This window comes from Rhincodon typus, chromosome 6, assembly GCF_021869965.1.
Source record: "Rhincodon typus isolate 14 chromosome 6, sRhiTyp1.1, whole genome shotgun sequence".
NCBI lineage: Eukaryota > Metazoa > Chordata > Chondrichthyes > Orectolobiformes > Rhincodontidae > Rhincodon > Rhincodon typus.
Genome location: NC_063337.1, coordinates 41654003 through 41674765, shown reverse-complemented (window position 1 = coordinate 41674765; position 20763 = coordinate 41654003). Strand labels below are relative to the sequence as shown.

Sequence of the window (20763 nt, the reverse complement as noted above, 5' to 3'; positions counted from 1 at the left end):
CAATATAGATGAACTGAAACTCCTAATTTATTCTGTCAAGGTTTGGGATTTCTCTGCAGGCCTGTCTCCTACAGATTGTAGGATATAGGAGATTGATTGCAGAAGTTGAAAAACTCCGCAAAGATCAGTATGATTCAGAAAATCCACACCATGAAGAAACTCTGTTGAAGGTGAGTGTATGGAGAGACTGCCTATTTTGCTTTAATGTTTCCTTTCCTCTGCCATACAGTGCCACTCTTTTCAATATTAGGCACATGAAGTGTGTTTTTTGAAGTCTTTTTATGTTCCTAATTCTAATTTTTCACAGACACTGAAGCAGTCCATGTTCAAATGCGACAAGATCTGGCCAATATCCAGGCTTGGGCTGACAAGTGGCAAGTAATATTCACGCCACACAAATGCCAGGCAAGGACCATCTCCAATAAGAGACAATCTAATCACCGTGGCTTGATATTCAATGGTGTTGTCATTACTGAATTCCCCACGATCAACATTCTGGCGTTTACCATTGACCAGAAACTCAACTGAACTTGCAATTTAAACACAGTGACTGCAAGAGCAGGTCAAAGGCTTTGAGTACTGAGGGAGTAACTCACTTCCTGACTCCACAAAGCCTGTCCATCATTTACAAGGAGTGTGATGGAATATTCTCCCCGAGCCTGGATTGGTGTGACTCCAACAACCATCAAGAAGCTTGACACCATCCAGGTCAAAGTAGCCTGCTTGATTGGCACCATATCCACAAGTATCCACTCTCTCCAGTCTCCATTATGCATCAATGGGTACTGTATACAGAATGCATGGCAGAAATTTGCCAAAGATCCTTAGATAGCACCTGCCAATCCCATGATCACCTGCATCTAGAAGGACAAGGGCAACGGGATATGTGGGAATGCCACCATCTGCAAGCTCCCCTCTAAGCTACTCACCATCCTGATTTGGAAGTATATCGATATTCCTTCACTGTCACTGGGTCAAAGTCCTGGAATTTCCCCCCCAATTGGCATTGTGGGTCTACCTGCAACTTGTGGACTGCAGCAATTAAGGAGGCAACACACCACCACCTTCTCGAGGGCAACTCTGGATGGGCAAGAAATGCTGGCCAGCCAGCGATGCCCATGTCACATGAGTGAATTTTTTTTTTAAAAATCCTCTGGTTCCCTGTTTTGTAAATCATTTGAGTATCATTGTGCCATAAAATAGTTACAGCACTGAAGGAGACCAATCAGCCTATCACATCTGTGATATATCTCTGCAAGAACAGTTCACCTAGCGCCACTCTTGCCTCTTTTCTGTTGTAGTCCTCTTTCTTTTTCCTTTTATGATCTAATTCTCTTTTGAAAGCTGCAATTGAATCTGCATATATGTTCTCAGGCTGTGGATTCCAGATCCTGATCCATGCTGCATAAAGCTTTTCCTCATGTCACCTTATTTTATCAATAACCTTAAATTGCTGACCTCTAGTTCTTGATCCCTCCACCAAAGGGAATATTTTTTTCCCTATCTTTTCTGTTCAGACCCCTCTTGATCTTGAATACCTCTATCAAATTTCCTGTCAACCTTCCTCTTTTCTAAGGAAATTAATCTACCCTTCTCTGATCTATCTTCAGAACTGAAGATTTTCATGTGATTTTCTCATGCATAATACCTTCATGTCTTTCCTAGGTAACATTGAATCCCTACAGTGTGGAAACAAGCCATTCAGCCCAACAAGTCCGCACCAACTCCAAAGAGCATCCCACCCAGATCCCTGTAACCCTGCATTTCCCAGGGCTAATCTACCTAACCTACACATCCCCGGACATCATAGGTAATTTAGCATGGCCAATTCACCTAGGAGGAAACCAGACCACCCGAAGGAAATCCATGCAGACACGTGGAGAATGTGCAAATTCCATACAGACAGTCAGCCAAGGCTGGAATTGAACCCAGGTCCCTGGTGCTGTGAGGCAGCAGTGCTAACCACTGAGCCATCGTGTAACCCAGGTATGGTATGGTGCCCAGAATGGCACAAAGTCCCAGTAAAGGCCAGTCTCTTATAGGGGTCTATGATAACTTCCTTACCTTTGTACTTAATACCTATTTTAAGTCCTGGATCATGTACATTTCATTAACTATGTTCTGAATCTGTCTGTCTGTGTGATTTGTGCACATCTATTCCCAGGTCCCTCTTTTCATACACCCTCTTTAGAATTGAACTTTTTTTTTTAACTTTTACTCTTTTTTTCATTCTATCAATGGATGTGGAAATTGTTGGTTAGGTGAGCACTGGTCCATCCCTAAAGACCCTTCAGGTGATCTGGTGACCTCCTTTCCAGAAGGAGGTGCATCAACTGCACTGTTGGGGAGAGAGTTCCAGAATTTTGACAGTGACATTGGAGGAACACTATATGGCTTGAAATCAGATTGGTATGCAATTTGAAGGACAACTTGCAAGTCATGGTATTCCCATGTGTCTACTGTTCTTGTCCATCCAAATGTAGAGGTCCTGGATTTGGAAAGTGAAAGGAGCCTTGGTGAGTTGCTGTAGTGAATCTTGCAGGTGATATAGACTACTGATACTTCGCATCATTGGTGCCAGAAGTGAACATCTGTCTCTATAGCGTAAGGGGTGCTGGGCTTCGGGGAGTCAGGAGGAGAGTTACAAACCACAGAATTCCCAGCCTTTGTTCCCCCTTTTTTTTGCACACAGGTACAACTTTTACAAGTTGCTGTGGCACCACGCGTGTACACATAGAGAAATAGAAAATTATGACCAGTGCCTTTGCAATTTCAACCCTAACCTTCCTGTCATACTTGAGACTTGGTCCTGGTGACTTATCAACTTGGCATACAGCCAGTGTATCTAATACCTTCTCTTTTCAATTTTTAACTAATCAAGCATCTCTTCTTTCGCTATGACTTTGGCACCATCTTTTTCCTGAGCAAATATAGTTGACTTCGTCAACCCTACTCCTCTTTTCACCATTGTTTTACGTTGTATAAAATCATTAGAACCCTACAGTTTGGCCCATCAAGTCAGCACTGACCCTCAGAAGAACATCCCACACAGACCCAGCGCCCTACCTCTCCACCGCCCCGGTAACCTGATTTACCATGGCTAATCCATTTAACCCACACATCCCTCGACACTACAGGGCAATTTAGCATGGCCAATCCAACTAACCCTGCACAACTTTCCCTGGTGCCATGAGGCAGCGGTGTTAACCACTATGACACCTTGCTGCCCAATTTATGGTATTTAAGAGTCAATTTTCCAGCTTTTCACTTAACTTTGCCAAGTCATTCCATTGGCTTTCACTGACTTAATAGCAGTATGATCTCCTATGAAAGAACTATTATAAGTAGACAAAATCTGTATTACCATCTAGAGAAGTCCCTTGATTAAACATTGCAGTGGTCCTAGAGAACCTTGCTGCCTTTTTTGGCAATGTTTTCAGTAACAAGGAAAAATTGGAGCCAATTTAGCTGACTTATTGTATTTGTAGAATGAGTGATATTTTGCAAATTGAATGATTTGCTTTCTTTAAATAAAAACATTTGCATGAAAATCTCTTAGTGGAAATGTACAAAAGTTGCTTTATGAACAAGTGGTTATGCATGAGCACTACTTAGCTAAGCATTTTTGGTTTTAAAACCCAGTTATTTATTAATTTTTAACGTTTAATAATAGGTCATGTAGTTGTGGCAAGGGATGAAAGTTGTAATATTGCTACTTGAATATACGATTTAGTGGAGATAAGTAAGCTGCCAGGTGTCTAACCAGTTGTACAATTGACATGGTGCAGAAATACTTAATGTATTCCTTTTTCTGTTATCAGGGAGCTGAATTACACTTGCAAAAATAAACTTTTTAGAAAAGCACAAAAGTAGTCAATCGCTACACTTAACTGATCTGTTGTGAAATCTTTTGTTATCTCGATGCTTGTGTTACTCCAAAGTAATCAACTTCTCAACGATGTTACTTTTTATATTCATTCATGGGATGAGGGCGTCACTGGCCAAGCAGCATTTATTGCCCATCCCTAATTGCCCAGAGGGCAGTTAAGAGTCTGGATTGTTGCTGTAGGTCTGGAATCACATGTAGGCCAGACCAGGTAAGGATGGCAATTTCCTTCCCTAAGGTAAATTAATGAACCAGATGGGTTTTTCCAATAATAGATTCATGGTCATCGTTAGACGATTAATTCCAGTTTTTTTTTTATTTTGAATTCAAATTCCACCATCTGCCATGGCAGGTTTCAAACCCAGGTTCCTGGAACATTATCTGGGTCTCTGGAATAACAGTCCAGCGATAATACCACTAGGCCATTGCCTCCCCTGATAGAATTCAGTTGTGGCATTGAGCATAGCAACTGTCCTGTGATGGTGAATACCTGGACAATAAAGTTCATTTGTTGAAGATTCAAAATTTTTTTTTCTCATCAGCACTGGATCTTAGATAAATGTATATGCCTGTGGAATACTTAGGATTACCTTTTAATCTCATACTTTTTTATTTGCTTCTCCTATTTGTTTTTTATTCAATTTCCCTATGAACCATTTTCCATTAAAATAACTTGTCTGTACTGGAAAGACTTAAGGTCTGTCAGTATTCATGGAGAGAGAGTGTGTTTCCATTTCAGAATCTTCCAACAGCACTGAAATAAAAGTAACAAGTGTTACGTGCAGACAAGGGAGAGAGGGAAGAATAAAATGGAAGGACAATGATAAAGTGAGATCATTTACATGACTAAAAGGATATGATGCCAAGTAAAATGAAAGTAATGATCCAGCATTGGAACAAAAGAAAGACCTGAAAGAGAAAAATGGGGAAGATAGAATTGTCACCAACATTCATTTCCAAAAAAAGTGAGCAGAAGGAAAATGAATGCTTCTGGACCTGCTGAGTGCCTGTGGCGTTTTCTGCGTTCATTCATTTCCCAGCATCTGTCATACATTTGTTATTGTAGCCTGTAATGAACTTTTGATAAATGACAATAAAATTGTTTGTTAAGCTCTGCAAGTTTCACGTTAGATTTTGCATCCATTTCTTAGATTAATTGATTTTTTTTCCTTTTCTAAAACCTCCATGTTTCCGGCATGCTCCTGGTCTCTCTTTTACACTGAATTAAAGGTATTTGTGACTGTTTTTTTTTTAGAAAGGAGGACGCTTTTAGAAGTGTTATGATCCCAGAACAGAATGCCGAATTTACATTGCAATATGGTTCTGGACCAGAAACCTTTCTTAAAGAGAACAAATTTTGAGAATCCTGGTCCTTAAGATAATAATGTCACAAGATTCTACGGTTTTGAACAAACGACAATAAACTTTACTACATAATGTTGGAAAAGAAAAGCAGTCTTCAATGTTTATATCTTAACATCCAGAATACGTATTGAGGCAAACAGGGGTAACAGTACAAGCTGTGATCAAATACCCTATAGAGCTCATAAAATAGCGTGTTTGGTCAAAATGGACCTCATGGGTTCTTCAGCAACTCACCCCCAGACACTGGCGATACTATGGGTTATCAAATCTCATCAAAATTTTACAAGGGATTCCAGTTTCTTCTGTTTTGAACACAGCTTCAGAACTCCCTCAAAAGCTACTCCGTCATGGTCTGTCTCAATAATGACTCACTTTCTGGTATTTCTTTCTGAAATCAGGGCCACACTCCTCAGGATTCAGGAAACTGACTGCAGCTCTGATTCACAAGTACAATTTCAGCTTGCCCACAGACAGCTAGCTTCACTATATTTGTATTTCCCCGACATTTGTCTGAGTTCAAATCTTACTCAACTGCATGAAGCAAACACTGGGATTCCTTCACATTTGCTTTTAGCTGCACTGAGCTAATAATCGCACATGGCATCTTCTGAGCTCCCACAGAACAGAAGACATTTCCTGAGCCCAAACTACAATTCTTACCTCCATCCCATGGCTCTCTGGACTACTCTTGACTTTCTGAGGTGAGGCCTCTTCTCCCCGTTTCTCTGTAATGGACTATGGGTAGCCCAAACATAGCAACATAGTTCTGAAGAAGGGTCACTGGACCCGAAACATTAATTCTGATTTCTCTCCACAGATGCCAGATCTGCTGAGTTTGTCCAGCAATTTCTGTTTTTGTTTCCAAACATAGCAACCTTCTCTTCTGACTGCCTTTTTGCAACCACTTAAAATTCACTGTTCAGAAACCCTTTGACTTTTCTGAGTTGCCTATTGGAAACCTTGCAAAAAGCCTTGTTTTGTGACAGCATTGAATATTTTGAAATAAAAAATAAGTGGAAACCAACTGGAACTTCCTGTTCCCCGAATTTTTTTTGTTTGTTCGTTCATAGGATGTGAGTGCATCAGCTAGGCTGGCATTTATTATCCAACCTTAACTGCCCTGCAGAAGGTAGTGGTGAGCTGCTTTTGTGAACCACTGCAGGACCCAGTGTAGGTGTATGCATAACGCTGTTAGGAAGAGAGTTCTCGGATTTTGATCCAGCAATAGCAAAGGAATGACAATGTAATTCCAAATCGGGATGGTGTATGGCATGGAGGGGAACTTGCTAGAAGTAATGTTCCCACACGTCTTCTGCCCCTGTCCTTCTATGTGGTAAAGGTTGTGGGTTTGGAAGATGCTGTAGAATGAACCTTGGTGAGTTTCTGCCAGGCATCTTTTAGATGGTTCACACTACTGTCACTGTAAATCAGTGATGAAGGGAGTGATGATGGATGGGTGCCAGTCAAGTGAGTGACTTTGCCCTGGACGTTGTCAAGCTTCTTGTGTTGTTGGACGTAAGTGCTAGACAAGAAGTGAATCAAACATAGCAGAATTTCTAACCTTTAATCTGCTGTTGTAACCATTGCATTTAAATGGCTTGACCAGTCCAGGATCTCGTCAATAGTAACCCTAGGATCATTGATGGTGGGCATTTGACAATAATGACTGTTATTTAACATCAAGTGACAATGGTAAGATCGCCTCTTGTTGAAGATGGTCATTGCCTAGTGCATTGAGGCATGGATGTTACTTGGTGCTTATCAGCCTAAGCTTGAATGTTGTCAGGCTTGTTGCATATGGAGACAAACTATATCAGAATTTGAGGAATCCTGAATGTTGCTGAATATTGTGCAAACATCTCCAGTTCTATTGGATCTTAAGGCACAGGAGCAGAATTGGGCCATTCGACCCATTGAGTTTACTCTGCCATTCAATGAGATCGTGGCTAATCTGATAATCCTCAACTCTGCTTTGCTGTTTCTTTCCCCATAGCCCATGATGCCCTTACTGGTCAAAAATCAGCCTTGAATATACTTAATGATCCAGCCTCTACTGCTTTCTTTCCAGTAAATAATTACACAGATTTACTGGTCTCTGAGAGAAATTCCTCCTTATCTCTGTCTAAAGCGCTGTTGTACCTCCAAAACCTTGTGTAATGTATGGTATCTTGTCAAACACCTTATGAAAAGCCAAATATGGTGCATCCACTGCTTTCCCTTTGTCTGTCTTGCTTGCTGCCACCTCAAAGAAATCTAATACATTTGTTAGGCATGATTTCCCATTCATAAAGCCATACTGACTCTGCTTGATCATATTATGTATTATGTAAATAGATTAATAAAAACTTCTTACAGTACCTCATGGATGCCTAGTTCTGAGTTGCTTGATCTGTTTGAAGTCGAACATACAGCATAGTGGTAGTGCAAGATGATTAGATATCATTGTATTAAAATGTACTTTTATTTTGGCATGGTTTATTAGCAACTTATTCAAACAGCACTGCTTCCATTTGAACTCAGTTATTGTGCATGCTTTAAGAATTGTGGTGAAACTGCAAATGCTCGTTTTTTTTTTAAATCATCCTGCCATTTCACTTGCCACCTCTCCAGACACCCTCACTCCTCTCTATACCATTTCTCACTCTTTCTCAGTCTTTGCTCTCTTGACTTTTCCTAACTTGTTCCTGGTTGCAACTTCTCTTTCTTAGCCCCAACTACTGCTTGTCACTTCCGTCTCCTGTGAGCAAGAGCTCGGAGGAAGGAGGTGAGAGGGAAGCAGCAAAAGAGTTGAGAGCAGGAGGAAGTGAGTAGCTCAGAAGAGGTAATCAGTGAACAATAGAAGGTTGAAGAATGAAATGGCGAGAAAAGCAGTAAGTGGGAGGAAGGAAAGGCAGGGGTAAGCAGTGAGCTGGAATGTTAAGAATGACAAACACTGAAGCGATGGAAGCTAGAAACGTGGTTTGCTGGAAGCAGATAGCAATGAGAGAGGGATGCAAGAGTAAGTGAATAAGAGTCATCAGTTAGAAAAGCGATGTTGAACTAGTTACTTTCAATAAGTTTTTAATGTGTAAAAATAATACAGGTCTGGAACACAGCCCACCCTTGTATGCTTTCCTACAAGGAAGTGATTGACAACTGTGTTTTCGATACATTAGGAATATTAAACCAGTGTTAGCTGTATTTTCTGCCATGCAGGCACTAATAATAGTTTAACTTCACTTTCTCTCTTCTATGTGGTATATTCATCTTCCAGTATTAATTTAAATTTTTTTTTGTTTTCTATGAATCTGTCAGCTGTGGACTTTCCTTCGGCCTGATGTAACATTGAATGGTCGAATTAGCAAGCAATGGTGTGAAATAGGTTTCCAAGGTGAAGACCCAAAGACTGACTTCAGAGGAATGGGGATGTTGGGGCTATATAACTTAGTGTAAGTATAAATTATAAGCTATAGTTGTTTTCAAAAAGAAAATCTGGTTTATCCCTTCACCTGCTTAATGTATGAATTATGTAAATAATATAAATGTCCTTCCTTTTTTGTTCAGCTTTTTTGCAGAACATGACAATACAACTGCACGCCAAGTTCTTTTTGATTCTCACCAACCAAAGTACAGGTAACTCGTTCATATTTGGTCATATACTTTATTTAGCATTATGTTGATATTACCCTGTGGGTTAAAATTTAATCACCTCCTTAAGTAGACATATTTTTATTCTAAAGCTATCATCGACCATGCACTTGTAACAATGTTTAAATTCATTTCAGCCCTACATATTATAATTAAAACACTGTAAAGGGTTCTTTCATTCGATATGCAAAATTCATATTATTGAAGGTCATCTGCAAATAAAAGCATCTTGGAATATATCACTGAAACACAAACACTGAAACATTAAGAATATGAAAAGCACATTTTTTAAAATGTCATGTATGAAGTACAAAAATGGGGATATGTGTTTGATTTGTTACACCTAACTCCAAGTGGAAGGTAAAGGATGAAATTTTCAACACCATATGTTATCTGGAAAATCAAAATAATTTACCGATGAAGTGATCGACTTCCTAAATAACAACTATATTACTAACATTCATTTATGTAACATTGACAGATTCAATTACACCAATGTAACTTCACTCTTGAACCATTCATTAAAAAAATCACAAACAAAATCACATGATTTAGGGATACCAATGCTGAAATTGTACTTGAAGTGAGTTCAATTACTTGGCAAATGTGGTATATTTGCGTGTTTTCTCCCATCCTTTTCTTCATTGCAGGTCTACGTATTGTAACAATATCATATTCATTGTCCATTGTCATATATTTTCATTATCGTTCTTTTATTTTAGGGAACTAACCAAAGAAGATGTGAGGTACTTCTGTCATTTTCTTTGTTACTCATGTGTATTTTGCTTTGCATTAGTTCTTATTGTTTCATAATCATAGTGTGGACAGACATTAGTGTTGAGCAACCTATTTTGTATGTAATAATGGAAAGGAATCTGACTATAATAAGTATGAATTCCTCATTATCAGCATCTCTATGGCAAGAAAATAATTTCTGAGCGTAATTGCTATTTAACTCTTTAGTTATTGTCAGTATCTCAGAACTAAAAATCACCAATCACCATACATTTATATTTCATAACAAAGTGGTTAAAAATAGACTCGGCTTTGTTTAGAGTGGATGAATCATCTGATAACACTTGACCATTTTATGAATTTTATGTGAACAGTTACATCTTTGGCTACAATTCATGGCCATAAAATGACTGATCTAATTTATTCTAAAATAATTTTTAATCATAAAATCTATTAAAATACTCATCCCAAACTGTGTGGAGGCAAACTAAAATTGTACCCTTTTGAAGTACTAGATAATTAAATGTGAAATACAATCGTGATTCTCCTGTTTCAGGTGCAGACTCATAGAATTTTAGTTTACTGGTATTAAATTCATTGCATATTTTTGCAAAACATAATTGATAAATTCTGATATCAAACGTAGTCCAAGCTGCCTTAAACTAACTGAACCACCTTGGTGTCGTTTAAAATTTTGTTACATTATAAACTCCTATTCGTGACTTTGTTACTTCTATACTCAGCTGTTCCATTGCACTTTTGGTTGTTCTCCAATATTCTTATCTCACAAATTTGAGGTGTCCAAACTTCTGCTTCCTGTGTCCTAACTTGCACCAAGTACCATTCCCCTATCACCCCTGTGGAAGCAGAAATCCTACTTGCCTTATTGAGCCTGATCCTGCACCATTCTATCATGGTTAATGTGATTTCTTCCTGCTCAATGTCTTCCTCTTACATTTTTTCCCTCTTTGGAAGACTGGTCCTGCTCTTCAAGTTCTTCAGCAACCATCATGTCGCTTCTTTCCCTCCACCAAATGTGCAGAGCACTGCATGCTTGTATTACATAGCACACTCTGTCCCCAACCCATTCCAAGCATTGGAACATCATCTTCGGGACACCTGACTCTGCTTCACCATGGTCCTCATGGAAGAATGGGCTGCACCGTATCCATGCTCTGATTCAATCAAGGGTTATACAACAGAATCATCAGTCGTGGTTGTAGAGGGTAGCTCTTGTTTCCCAGCAGCCATCCTTATCAGGCATTCGGGCTTTGAAATGAAGCAGCAACCTGAGCATTCTCATTGATACAGACATCATGACAGCTTCTAGGGCATAATGCAGACATCTAAAATGCGGTACTGATGATTACTTAATGACTTGGACATTGACCAGAAGGAACGCTTTTTCTATTGATGAAGTCAGCCGCGTTCTGATATGGTGCTCTTGACACAATACCGTGGGGTAATCCCAACTATGTTGGCAAAGCCGCCTGTCCAGGCTGCAGCACTGACCTGCCACGGGGAGGGAAATGAAGCAGTGTGGTCTTGAACAAACGTCTTCATACATTCATAGTTTGCAGATTGAGAGATCCCACAGAGATCCCCAGTTGCATTTAGACTTTAATACAGCTCTCACTTTGTCAGCCACCAGTGTAGGATAGCCACCAACCCTTTCAGATCACAAGTCCTGCTCCAGCAAATGTCATTGTTCCTATTCTCATTCAGTAGCAATATTCTGCCTTCCTCATGTGGAAGAAATAACATTGAAAATGATAGATACTGGACCTCCAATACCTCGACATCCTGAGGGAACTTTCATTTGCACCTTCATGTGGAGGTTGTTTGGCAGCTGCTAGAGGTTGCTGCCAGTCCTGGGCTTGATGATCCATTCATTTCTCCTCAATTTCTCAGTACTTTCATTGTGCAGCAGTCACAGTGACGACAACCCATGCTGTGGCTAAATCCATTAATGACGGTTTCAATGAACCTAAGTGGGGTATATCAGCAACACAACAGATTCTTAGTAATGTGAGCAGTCAGCATTTGAATCTGTCAGAAATGATAGCTTACCATAGTCCACAAAACAGTGGGACATGGAGGATTCCAACAAGGAGGGCCATGGGATGCCTAGACATGGACGTTTGACATCAATATACTTTGTTCTAATGCATGCAGCACAAGCCATGTCAATGCAAATACGGTAAGTGTGGTAGAATCATTTGAGCCCCACCCCAACATCACCCAAGAAAAGACAGCATATTCATAAAAGTTGTCAAATATTTAGTTAAAGTTGAGAGCATCATGCCCTATGCAGCCTTTGAGACCTTGGATTGTCTTTACTTATTGTGGTCCACAGGTGACACTTCCTGTGATCACTTCTGCTTCACAGGGATGACTACGATCAGTTTGTAATGATCAATGACATGATCAGGATTGTTTGGGCCAGCATTTGTATTTGGCATAATTGGTCACTACATGTAGTTCACATGCAGAATTCTGTGATTACCGATGTCATTAACCTGTACTGTTGCGCTTGATTAATGCAGTTGCCCCTTGAAATGTTCCTCATCACTCACAAATAGAGCCCGCTCGCCCTCTCATTAAAGAAAAACTTACTGTGCCCACTCCAGGTGTGGTGGCAGCTGCTTTGCATTTCCATTGTGCATTTACAATTTTGATGAGGAAAGAAGACAACAGATACAGATATAGTGCTTTAGAATGATAGGCAGAGCCTGAGAATCAATCTAAATGACCGTCTCCCAAATCCTTCATATTCCTTTCTTCCTTGCATCCCAAATCAACTGCATCAGGTTTGAACTTCTACATGTTCCCATGCAACGCTTCCATTTAAGTAATCATGTCTCCACTTTACCTTTTGAACTGCAGGCCTACGGCTCGGACATGCCAAACATCACGATGCCCTATCCCACCATTGAAGCCAGGATGATGGTGATTGTCGATGTCTTCCCCATACATTCACCCCTTCTCTTAATTTAGAAGTGCCCTCCATTGCTCTTTCATTTCCCATCTGTGTGGAGGTTCCCCCCAACGCCTGACAATTATCATCCCCTCTACATCGCAGCATATTGCCTCCAATCCCCATTTTTTCCACATTTGAGATCCCCCAACTTGCACACATGGTAGTGGACCCGGTAACTCCCATTCAGTCAACAGACCCCCAGGACTGACCATGGCACGCCCTCCTGACTGACTTGAAAGGACTACCCTGTCCAACTGAATCATCATACCCTTGACTGATATCTGTGCAGCAATTAAACTGATTTACCACTGATCCTAGATTGGTTGCCCTGGACCTACAGGACTGTCTAGGCCCTGATTTCAGACAGTATTGATGTGGAAATCAATCCTAAACACCCGAAGCATCTGACTGTGTGTGTTCAAACTCCTGCAATGAGATTGGATGATGTCTTCACTGACTGGAACACCCTTAAATGATGACAGTCCCTGTGGACTTGACTGAGCGCTTATTTCCTTAATCTTTGACACGTGGCCCAGGTGGTTGGAGCACATTCACTATATTAGCTGCATAAGGTGCTGGCATATGGTGTAGGTGTGACATTGACATAGCATAGTGCTGTCCAGCAATGTATTCACTGATCGTTATTGGTAAATATCACAAGCTACCTGGGTGTCTGCCAACATAAGTCACTATACACTGCTCTGCTTTAAATATCATCGTTACTTGTCAGTCATTTCGCGAACCTGTCTACATCCTTTAGAAATGCTACAGTATCATCACAGTTGACAATACTCCTGGGTTTTATACCTTCTGCAAATTTTGAGGGTCTGATAGGTAACAGCACAGAACTTGGCTCTTTGAGCTTGTTCCGCCATTCAATAAGATCTGATTTTAGCCTCAATTCCATATTCCTACATATTCCAGATAATCTTTTGTCCCCTAGTAATCAATAATTTGCCTCCTACTATCTTGACATATTTAAATATTTTGCATCCACTGCCTTTTGAGGAAAGGAATTCCAAAGACATTCAACTCTGAGAGAAAAATAGATTTCTCATCTCTTTTGTTTTAAATGGCCAAGGAACCTTAGTTTTGGATTCTCCCTCAAAAGGAAACATAGCTTCAACATCCAGGTCAAGTCCCCTCAGGATCTTTTTTGTTTTAATTAAGTCACATCTGACCCTTCTGAACTACAGAGGATACAGGCCTAACCTTTCCTCGTACATCAATCCATTCATTCCAGGCACTCTGCTCTTCTTGCCAGTGAGGTAATCTTCTATCCGTGCCAATATGTTAGCTCCTACACCTTAAGCTTTTATTTCAGCAATAACCTTTGATGTGGCACCTTATCAAATGCCTTCTGGAAGTCTAAGTACAATGTATGCTAAGGTCTGTGTCATTTATAAGTATCAAAGAACAGGGGTTGTAATACTGATCCCTGGGGGATCTCTACTATAAACTATCTTCCAATCTGACAAGTATCTATTAATCGCTACTGTTCTCTGTCAGAGCCAATTTTGCATGCATGCTACTGTCCCCTTTTATTCAGTAGGCTGTAACTTTGCTGTCAGGTCTATTGTGTGACATTTTATGAAGTCCATTAACACTACATCAACAGCATTCCCCTCATCATTCCTCTGTTAGCCCAAAAAAAATTCAAACGTATTAATTAAACATTGATACTCTTATCTAACATACTGATTATTTTTGGTTGTGCAAAATTCCGTTCCCACTGATGCTAAATAAGAGTTTAAAAGTGTTTACGGACTGAAATTCCTCCTGTGTTTGAGTGGAAGTTTTACTATAAGCTTTAAACTTTTTATAACTGGTTAATGGACATGGTGGATCTTTAGATTGCTGACAAAGTGTAACATCACTTCTGTGCCTGGGTAGTATAGTAAATATTTCACATTGCACAAGGTGGGTAGTTTTTTTTATTTCCTCCTACCATAAACGCAACTGTAAAGTTCACCTTATATACAATTACCTTGCAGATTTCTTTGTGCTGAAGCAACTTTACTAAAATTTTCTGATAATTTGCTGCCCCTATAAGTCTATTTATTTAATGTCCAAAACATCTATATTCCTATACTTTGTCTGATTAGATACAGATATCAGACTTTGTGCCATGCAAATATTTTTAAAATGTGCAATTAGGAAACATTGAACAGAAGTCATTGGAAGTTAAGCATATTTAAGAAAATACAACCACTAGAAGTAACAGAATTGGGGAACTTCCATAGATAGAAGGAGGCAGGTGCACGTTAAAAATAAAAGAAAGGAAACCCGATACCAACTACTCACTTGTAACGAAGATAGGTCAGAGGGCAGATAGCTAATCTGCTTTTTGGAGGATGCTGATCCATTAAAATATTTTAAAGAAGCTGCATTACTCAGACATTCTGTCTCTATTCCAAGTTTAATGCTGGTCAGGCTTCAGAAAAACTGACAGTTGTAGGCAGAGGGGAACAACTGGATGAAACAGCAGAGATAGTAGGAACTGCAGATGCTGGAGAATCCGAGACAACAAGGTGCAGGGCTGGATGAACACAGCAGGCCAAGCAGCATCATAGGAGCAGGAAGGCTGACGTTTCGGGCCTAGACCCTTCATCTGATGAATGTCTAGGCCCGAAACGTCAGCCTTCTTGCTCCTATGATGCTGCTTGGCCTGCTGTGTTCATCCAGCCCTGCACCTTGTTGTCTTGGATGAAACAGCAAATGCTTTTCCAGTACTGCTGCTAGTAGTGGGAGGACCAGGAATGTTTGTACCCCAACTGACAACTTTGCTTCCATATCTGTGTTGATTCCACACAGCACCCCACCCTACCTGCCCCTGTAATTGGAAAGCCCCACTTTTTCCCTTTTACATGCAAGTGTAGAAACCAACTGCGACCCTCCAGAATCTACAAACCAACCTACACATGCACATTTTGCCTTTATCTGAATATACAATAAATGAATGATTTAAGATAGTACAAGTTGCTACTGGCTCTTCAACTATTACCTATGTTTCCTGTAATATTTTCCTCCAATGTTTGTGCACAGCAGCAGAACTGCAAGTCAACGTATTGGCACGCCGATCAGCATATGCAGAACATCAATAGCCGTGCAGCTTAGAGACAATGTTAGCGACACCCACTGTTTCTCAGGAAACTGATTTACAGGATTATCTGAAACTGGGTTTGTAGCTCGTAACAATCAATCCAACCGTGTTAGTTTCAATTTTATGGACTGGCCAGCAAACTATTAATAATACCGAGTTGTTCAAGTAACGAACTTCTAGATTTAAAAAAGACCATTTACTTAATTTCAATCTCTCATCATTGAATCTGTCAACTTGGTATAAATTTCACAGTCTCTTCTGACAACAAGAACAGTACTGATGAGCTGGTTGTTCTATGGGTTTCCTCCCACAGTCCAAAGATGTGCAAGTTAGGTGGATTGGTCATGCTAAATTGCCTATAGTGTCCAGGGATGTGAAGACTAGGTTGATTAGTCATGGGAAATGTAGGGTTACTGGGATAGGGTGGGTGGGGGGAGTTTGGGTCTGGGTGAGAAGTTCTTCAGAGGGTCGATTTGGACTCAATGGGCCAAATGGCCTGTTTCCGCACAGTAGGGATTCTATGATTATGTAAAAAGCAAACACGACGTTCAGAACATGTCAGACAGATGTGAACTATTAAGAATTTCTCAGTAACAGTACTACTCATCATCAGCTTGAAAGACACCTGCCTGGTTGTCCTGGCCAGCATGTAGTGCTATAAAGGCACTTGCCTTTTCTCCCAAAGCTGTCACGCTTCCTTTCTGCTGCTGGGCATTATAAGACCTAGTAAACCTCGCTGACCAGGATTAAACCTATGAGAAAAGTTGCATTTCAAGCTCCCAGCTTCACTGTAATATTTAACTGGTCAGTGCATCTTCTGGGAGCAGGTTGGCTGCCAGCCCTCTCTTCTGCCTTTGTTAAACCCAAAAGTGACTGAGGTGTGATCGCATTTCATGATTTTTAAAAAATGTTGTATCCTACCTGACCCAGTTTCAGGTGGTCAAAAATTCAGTAGGGAATGAAGAAAATGGTAAGAAACAGAACACAAGGAAGAGAAGCAGGAGTAGACCAAAAACAAATTTAAAATTAATAGAAGTTTCATGAGGCATAGCACCACTTAAAGTTCTTCCCTCTTTGTGTAGATCAGTCCTATAAAGTAACCTGCCTTCTTTCCCTCTTCAGTTCTAGGATTTCTATACAAAACCTTAATCAGCCATCTTCCTTTAAGAATTGATGGAGCTGCTGAGTATTTCATCAATTGCTTTGTTCCCAATTTCCATCCATCTCATTGTTTAATTTTAATCTCTCACTATTTATCTTGGGAAATGATTTTCACATGAACTTACTGATTTAGAAGCAATAAATGAATTGGTCAGAGCAAAATAAAATGCGCCAACTTTCAGGCCTGATTTGCTCCATGCCTGATACGGGTAGCCTTGACATACACTCAAGACCTAGAAAATGTGTTCAGTTTCGAATATGTGCAGTTGTTTGTGACTAAAATTTGAATTGCTTGCCATGTATTTGAAGCAATTAATATAGCACAAGTTGATTTTGAATGAGCAAGTGCATGTTGGATTGTGAAAATTAATTTGTTTTTATTTTTTTTCAAACAGCAAAATGAATACAAAGGAATGGGAAAAGAAAAAAAATGATCAGGCAATTGGGTGAGTATTTACTGGTGTGTGCTCGTAGGAAAGAAGATTAACAAGCCAAATAATAAATTGTGGCATGCATTGTTGCTAAAACTTTGGCTTTAAAAAAAATTTGGGAAATAACATTCATCGAGGATGATATATATTTCTAAGTGAAAATACACCATTTTTAATTTATTTATTGTCAAAGGTGGATTTGCTTGTAAGTCAACAATTTGCAACCAAACCATGCTAGGAACATCCTGTAATGGGTGCCCAGTTTTGAATAAATTTTGTCTTTGAGCATGGTGACAGCAGAAAGAAAGGATGAAAAATTATTACTTTCCCATTTAACAAATAAAGTATGAAAAGTCAATTGATAAATATTAACCTGAGCTTATTGTTTGCACAACTATTACCATGATTTTTATTTTTGAAAAGACTGTGGGTTTATCAATCCCATTTTCATTGTTTTGTTGAGCAAGATTCATGGTGCCTGGTCCACCATATCTCACGTAATCTTCTGCTTTTCACCTTGTTAATTATGTCACTAGGCTCTTCAATACTAATCTCATACAATTGCATGACAAAAGGAGAGGGCGCACCCAGCACTGCCTGGACCTTGCAGTATTCATGCAACTAGTGTTAGCCACCCACCACTTCTAATGCTGCAAGCTAGGAGCTTCATGTCAGTGTAGTGCTCAAAGATTAGGGTTGCCCAGAAAGAAAATCTTGCATCCCACTTCACAGACAGGAACATGAAGATGCTGTTTGGTGGAGAGGAGTGCTGTCCTTTCTCTTTTTGACAGCTGCAAGAGGCTATGCCATAAAATCTAACCATCCTGGACCCAAGTAGCCTGGGTCAGTTTCGTATCCTGGGTTTAAAAGCAGTGCTGAAGTAGGGTCTGTGATCTTGATCTTGAGCTCCACAACTGCAAATGTCACTATCTTTTCTGTGCTACCAGTAGGAAACAAAGCAGCAGGTTAACATCTGTAGGGGTCAACTGCGTAGAAAAATATGAAAAAAATGACAGAAAGGAGAACTCTGGAGAGGTTATTAAAGTATCCAGCACAGACACAAATAGGACAGAGTGTTTGGAAAGGGTTAGGAATCAAACTTCAAGCTCACTGGATAAACGGGTGACAATGAGAAGAGGGACAGTTAATACAGGACTGAAGGTGTTATATCTGAATGCATGCAGTATAAGAAAGTAAGTAAATGAATATGTGGTGCAGATCGAAATTGGCAGATATGACGTGATTGGCATCATGGAGACATGGCTGCAAAGGGATCAGGATTGGGAGCTGAATATCCGAGGATATACATCTTATCGAAAATATAGGCAGGTGGGCAGAGGGGGTGAGGTTGCCTTTATTAGTAAGAAATGAAATTAAATCAATAGTAAGAATAACATGGATAGAAGTTTGGCTGTCTGGCAGAAGGCAGAGAGTGGGGATAAAAGAGTCTTTCTCAGGATGGCAGCCGGTGACCAGAGGTGTTCCACAGGGTCAGTATTGGGATCACAGCTTTTCACTTTATACATTAATGATCTAGATGAAGGAACCAAGGGCATTCTGGCTAAGTTTGCAGACAATAGAAAGATAGGTGGAAAAATGGGTAGTAGAGGATGTGGAGAGGCTAAAGAAAGATTTGGACAGGTTAGGAGAGTGGGCAAAGAAGTGGCAGATGGAATACAACGTGGGAAAGTGTGAGGTCATGCACTTTGGTAAGAAGAGTAGAAGCATGGACTATTTTCTAAATGGGGAGAAAATTCAGGAGTCTGAAGTGCAAAGAGACTTAGGAGTTCTACTCGAGGATTCTCTCAAGGTAAACTTGCAGGTTGAATCAGTAGTTAAGAAGGCAAATGCAATGTTGGCATTTATATTGAGAGGACTTGAATATAAAAGCAGGGATGTACTTCTGAGGCTCTATATGGCTCTGGTCAGGTCACATTTGGAGTACTGTGTGCAGTTTTGGGCCCCATAGCTCAGGAAAGATATACTTAGCCTGGAGCGGATTCAGAGGAAGTTCATGAAAATGGTCCCAGGAATGAAAAGCTTAATGTATGAGGAACGTTTGAGGACTATGGGACTATACTCATTGGAGTTTAGAAGGATGAGGGGGATCTAATTGAAACTTACAGAATACTGAATGGCCTGGATAGAGTGAATGTTGGGAAGATGTTTCCATTGGTAGGAGAGGCTAAGACCCGAGGGCATAGCCTTAGAGTAAAAGGAGAAATGTCTTCAGCCAGAGAGTGGTGAATTTATGGAATTCACTGCCACAGAAGGCTGTGGAGACCAGGTCATTGAGTATATTTAAGACTGAGGAAGATAGGTTCTTGATTGTCAAGGGGATCAAGGGTTATGGAGTCTTTAGACAGACCAACAGCAGAAGGAGAGAGCAAAAGATTGATGCAGCTAATTCGGGCGGGTCTCCTTTTATTTCTCTGTTTCACTCCCCCCATGGGGTCTGAGCTCTCCTGAACCCATCACAAATGGTGTCAATTTGTCTGGACTCATTGTCTCCAGCAACTAACATTGTTTCAATTCATCAGTTCACCCCACTTGTTTATCCAAAGCTGCAAACAACTCCTTGGACTTCCTCTGTTTTATAAAGCAGTCCATTTTCCTCATTTTAGATCTTTAGTTCAAAGACAAAATAAAACTCTAAGGGCTTTGTTATAGAATCAGGCAGGAAATCCAGTGAGGCCTACCTTGATATTGGGAACATCTCGCTGCATCTTTTATGCATCTGCTGAGTGGCAAACTGAGTTTTCCATTTGGCAGTGACGAGTTCCTAATTAAAGGAATTCATACTTATTACTAGCCTTTATTAATGACCAATTCACCTCTCAAATGGATCAAAGAAGAACAGTTGTATATGAGCGGATTTCTCAATAGCACCAGCAAGTCTGGTAAATGGGTCACTAACTCCATAAAATATAAATTATTCATACCATCTGTAGAATCAAACGGTTAAAGAGGTATAACATAATTTGTTTCCTTTTGAGATTGTTAGCTATATGGAATATACAAGATATTATGGAGATCAGTTATACACAGAAAGGTGCCCTTTTTGTATTTAATTTAAAATGGTGCTTTTCACAGAAAAGAAGCAGTTCAGTTTGAGAAGTGCAGGATAGAGAGAAAAAAGAATATGCAAGGCACTGCAAACAGTTCTTCTGTCTGCCCAAATTCAGTACAATCAGTATAGTGGCAGTTACCCATCTAGGGATGTTCCCGAGTTTTAAATTATTTGGCATGAATGCAGTGTGGCCTAATCTTGAGCAAGGAAGTTTTTGTAAAAAAAAAAGCTGGAGAACCACTTAACTGAATAGTTGAGACAACAAGCTGCAGAACTGGATGAACACAGCAGGCCAAGCAGCATCATAGGAGCTCCTATGATGCTGCTTGGCCTGCTGTGTTCATCCAGCTCTGCACCTTGTTGTCTCGGATTCTCCAGCATCTGCAGTTCCTACTATCTCTAATG

General features: G+C 40.1%; 1 protein-coding gene across 1 annotated transcript in view; it reads left to right on the top strand.

Annotated features, from left to right (window-relative positions):
• Positions 1–17307, top strand: part of elmod1 (ELMO/CED-12 domain containing 1) — a 42989-nt gene extending 25682 nt beyond the window's left edge. The window contains exons 5-9 of the mRNA XM_048597947.1: positions 41–170; positions 8546–8679; positions 8795–8863; positions 9601–9624; positions 17253–17307. Of these exons, the coding sequence (XP_048453904.1) occupies positions 41–170; positions 8546–8679; positions 8795–8863; positions 9601–9624; positions 17253–17307 (412 nt within the window). The remainder of the gene's footprint in view (positions 1–40; positions 171–8545; positions 8680–8794; positions 8864–9600; positions 9625–17252) is intronic.
• Positions 17308–20763: the final 3456 nt, after the last annotated feature.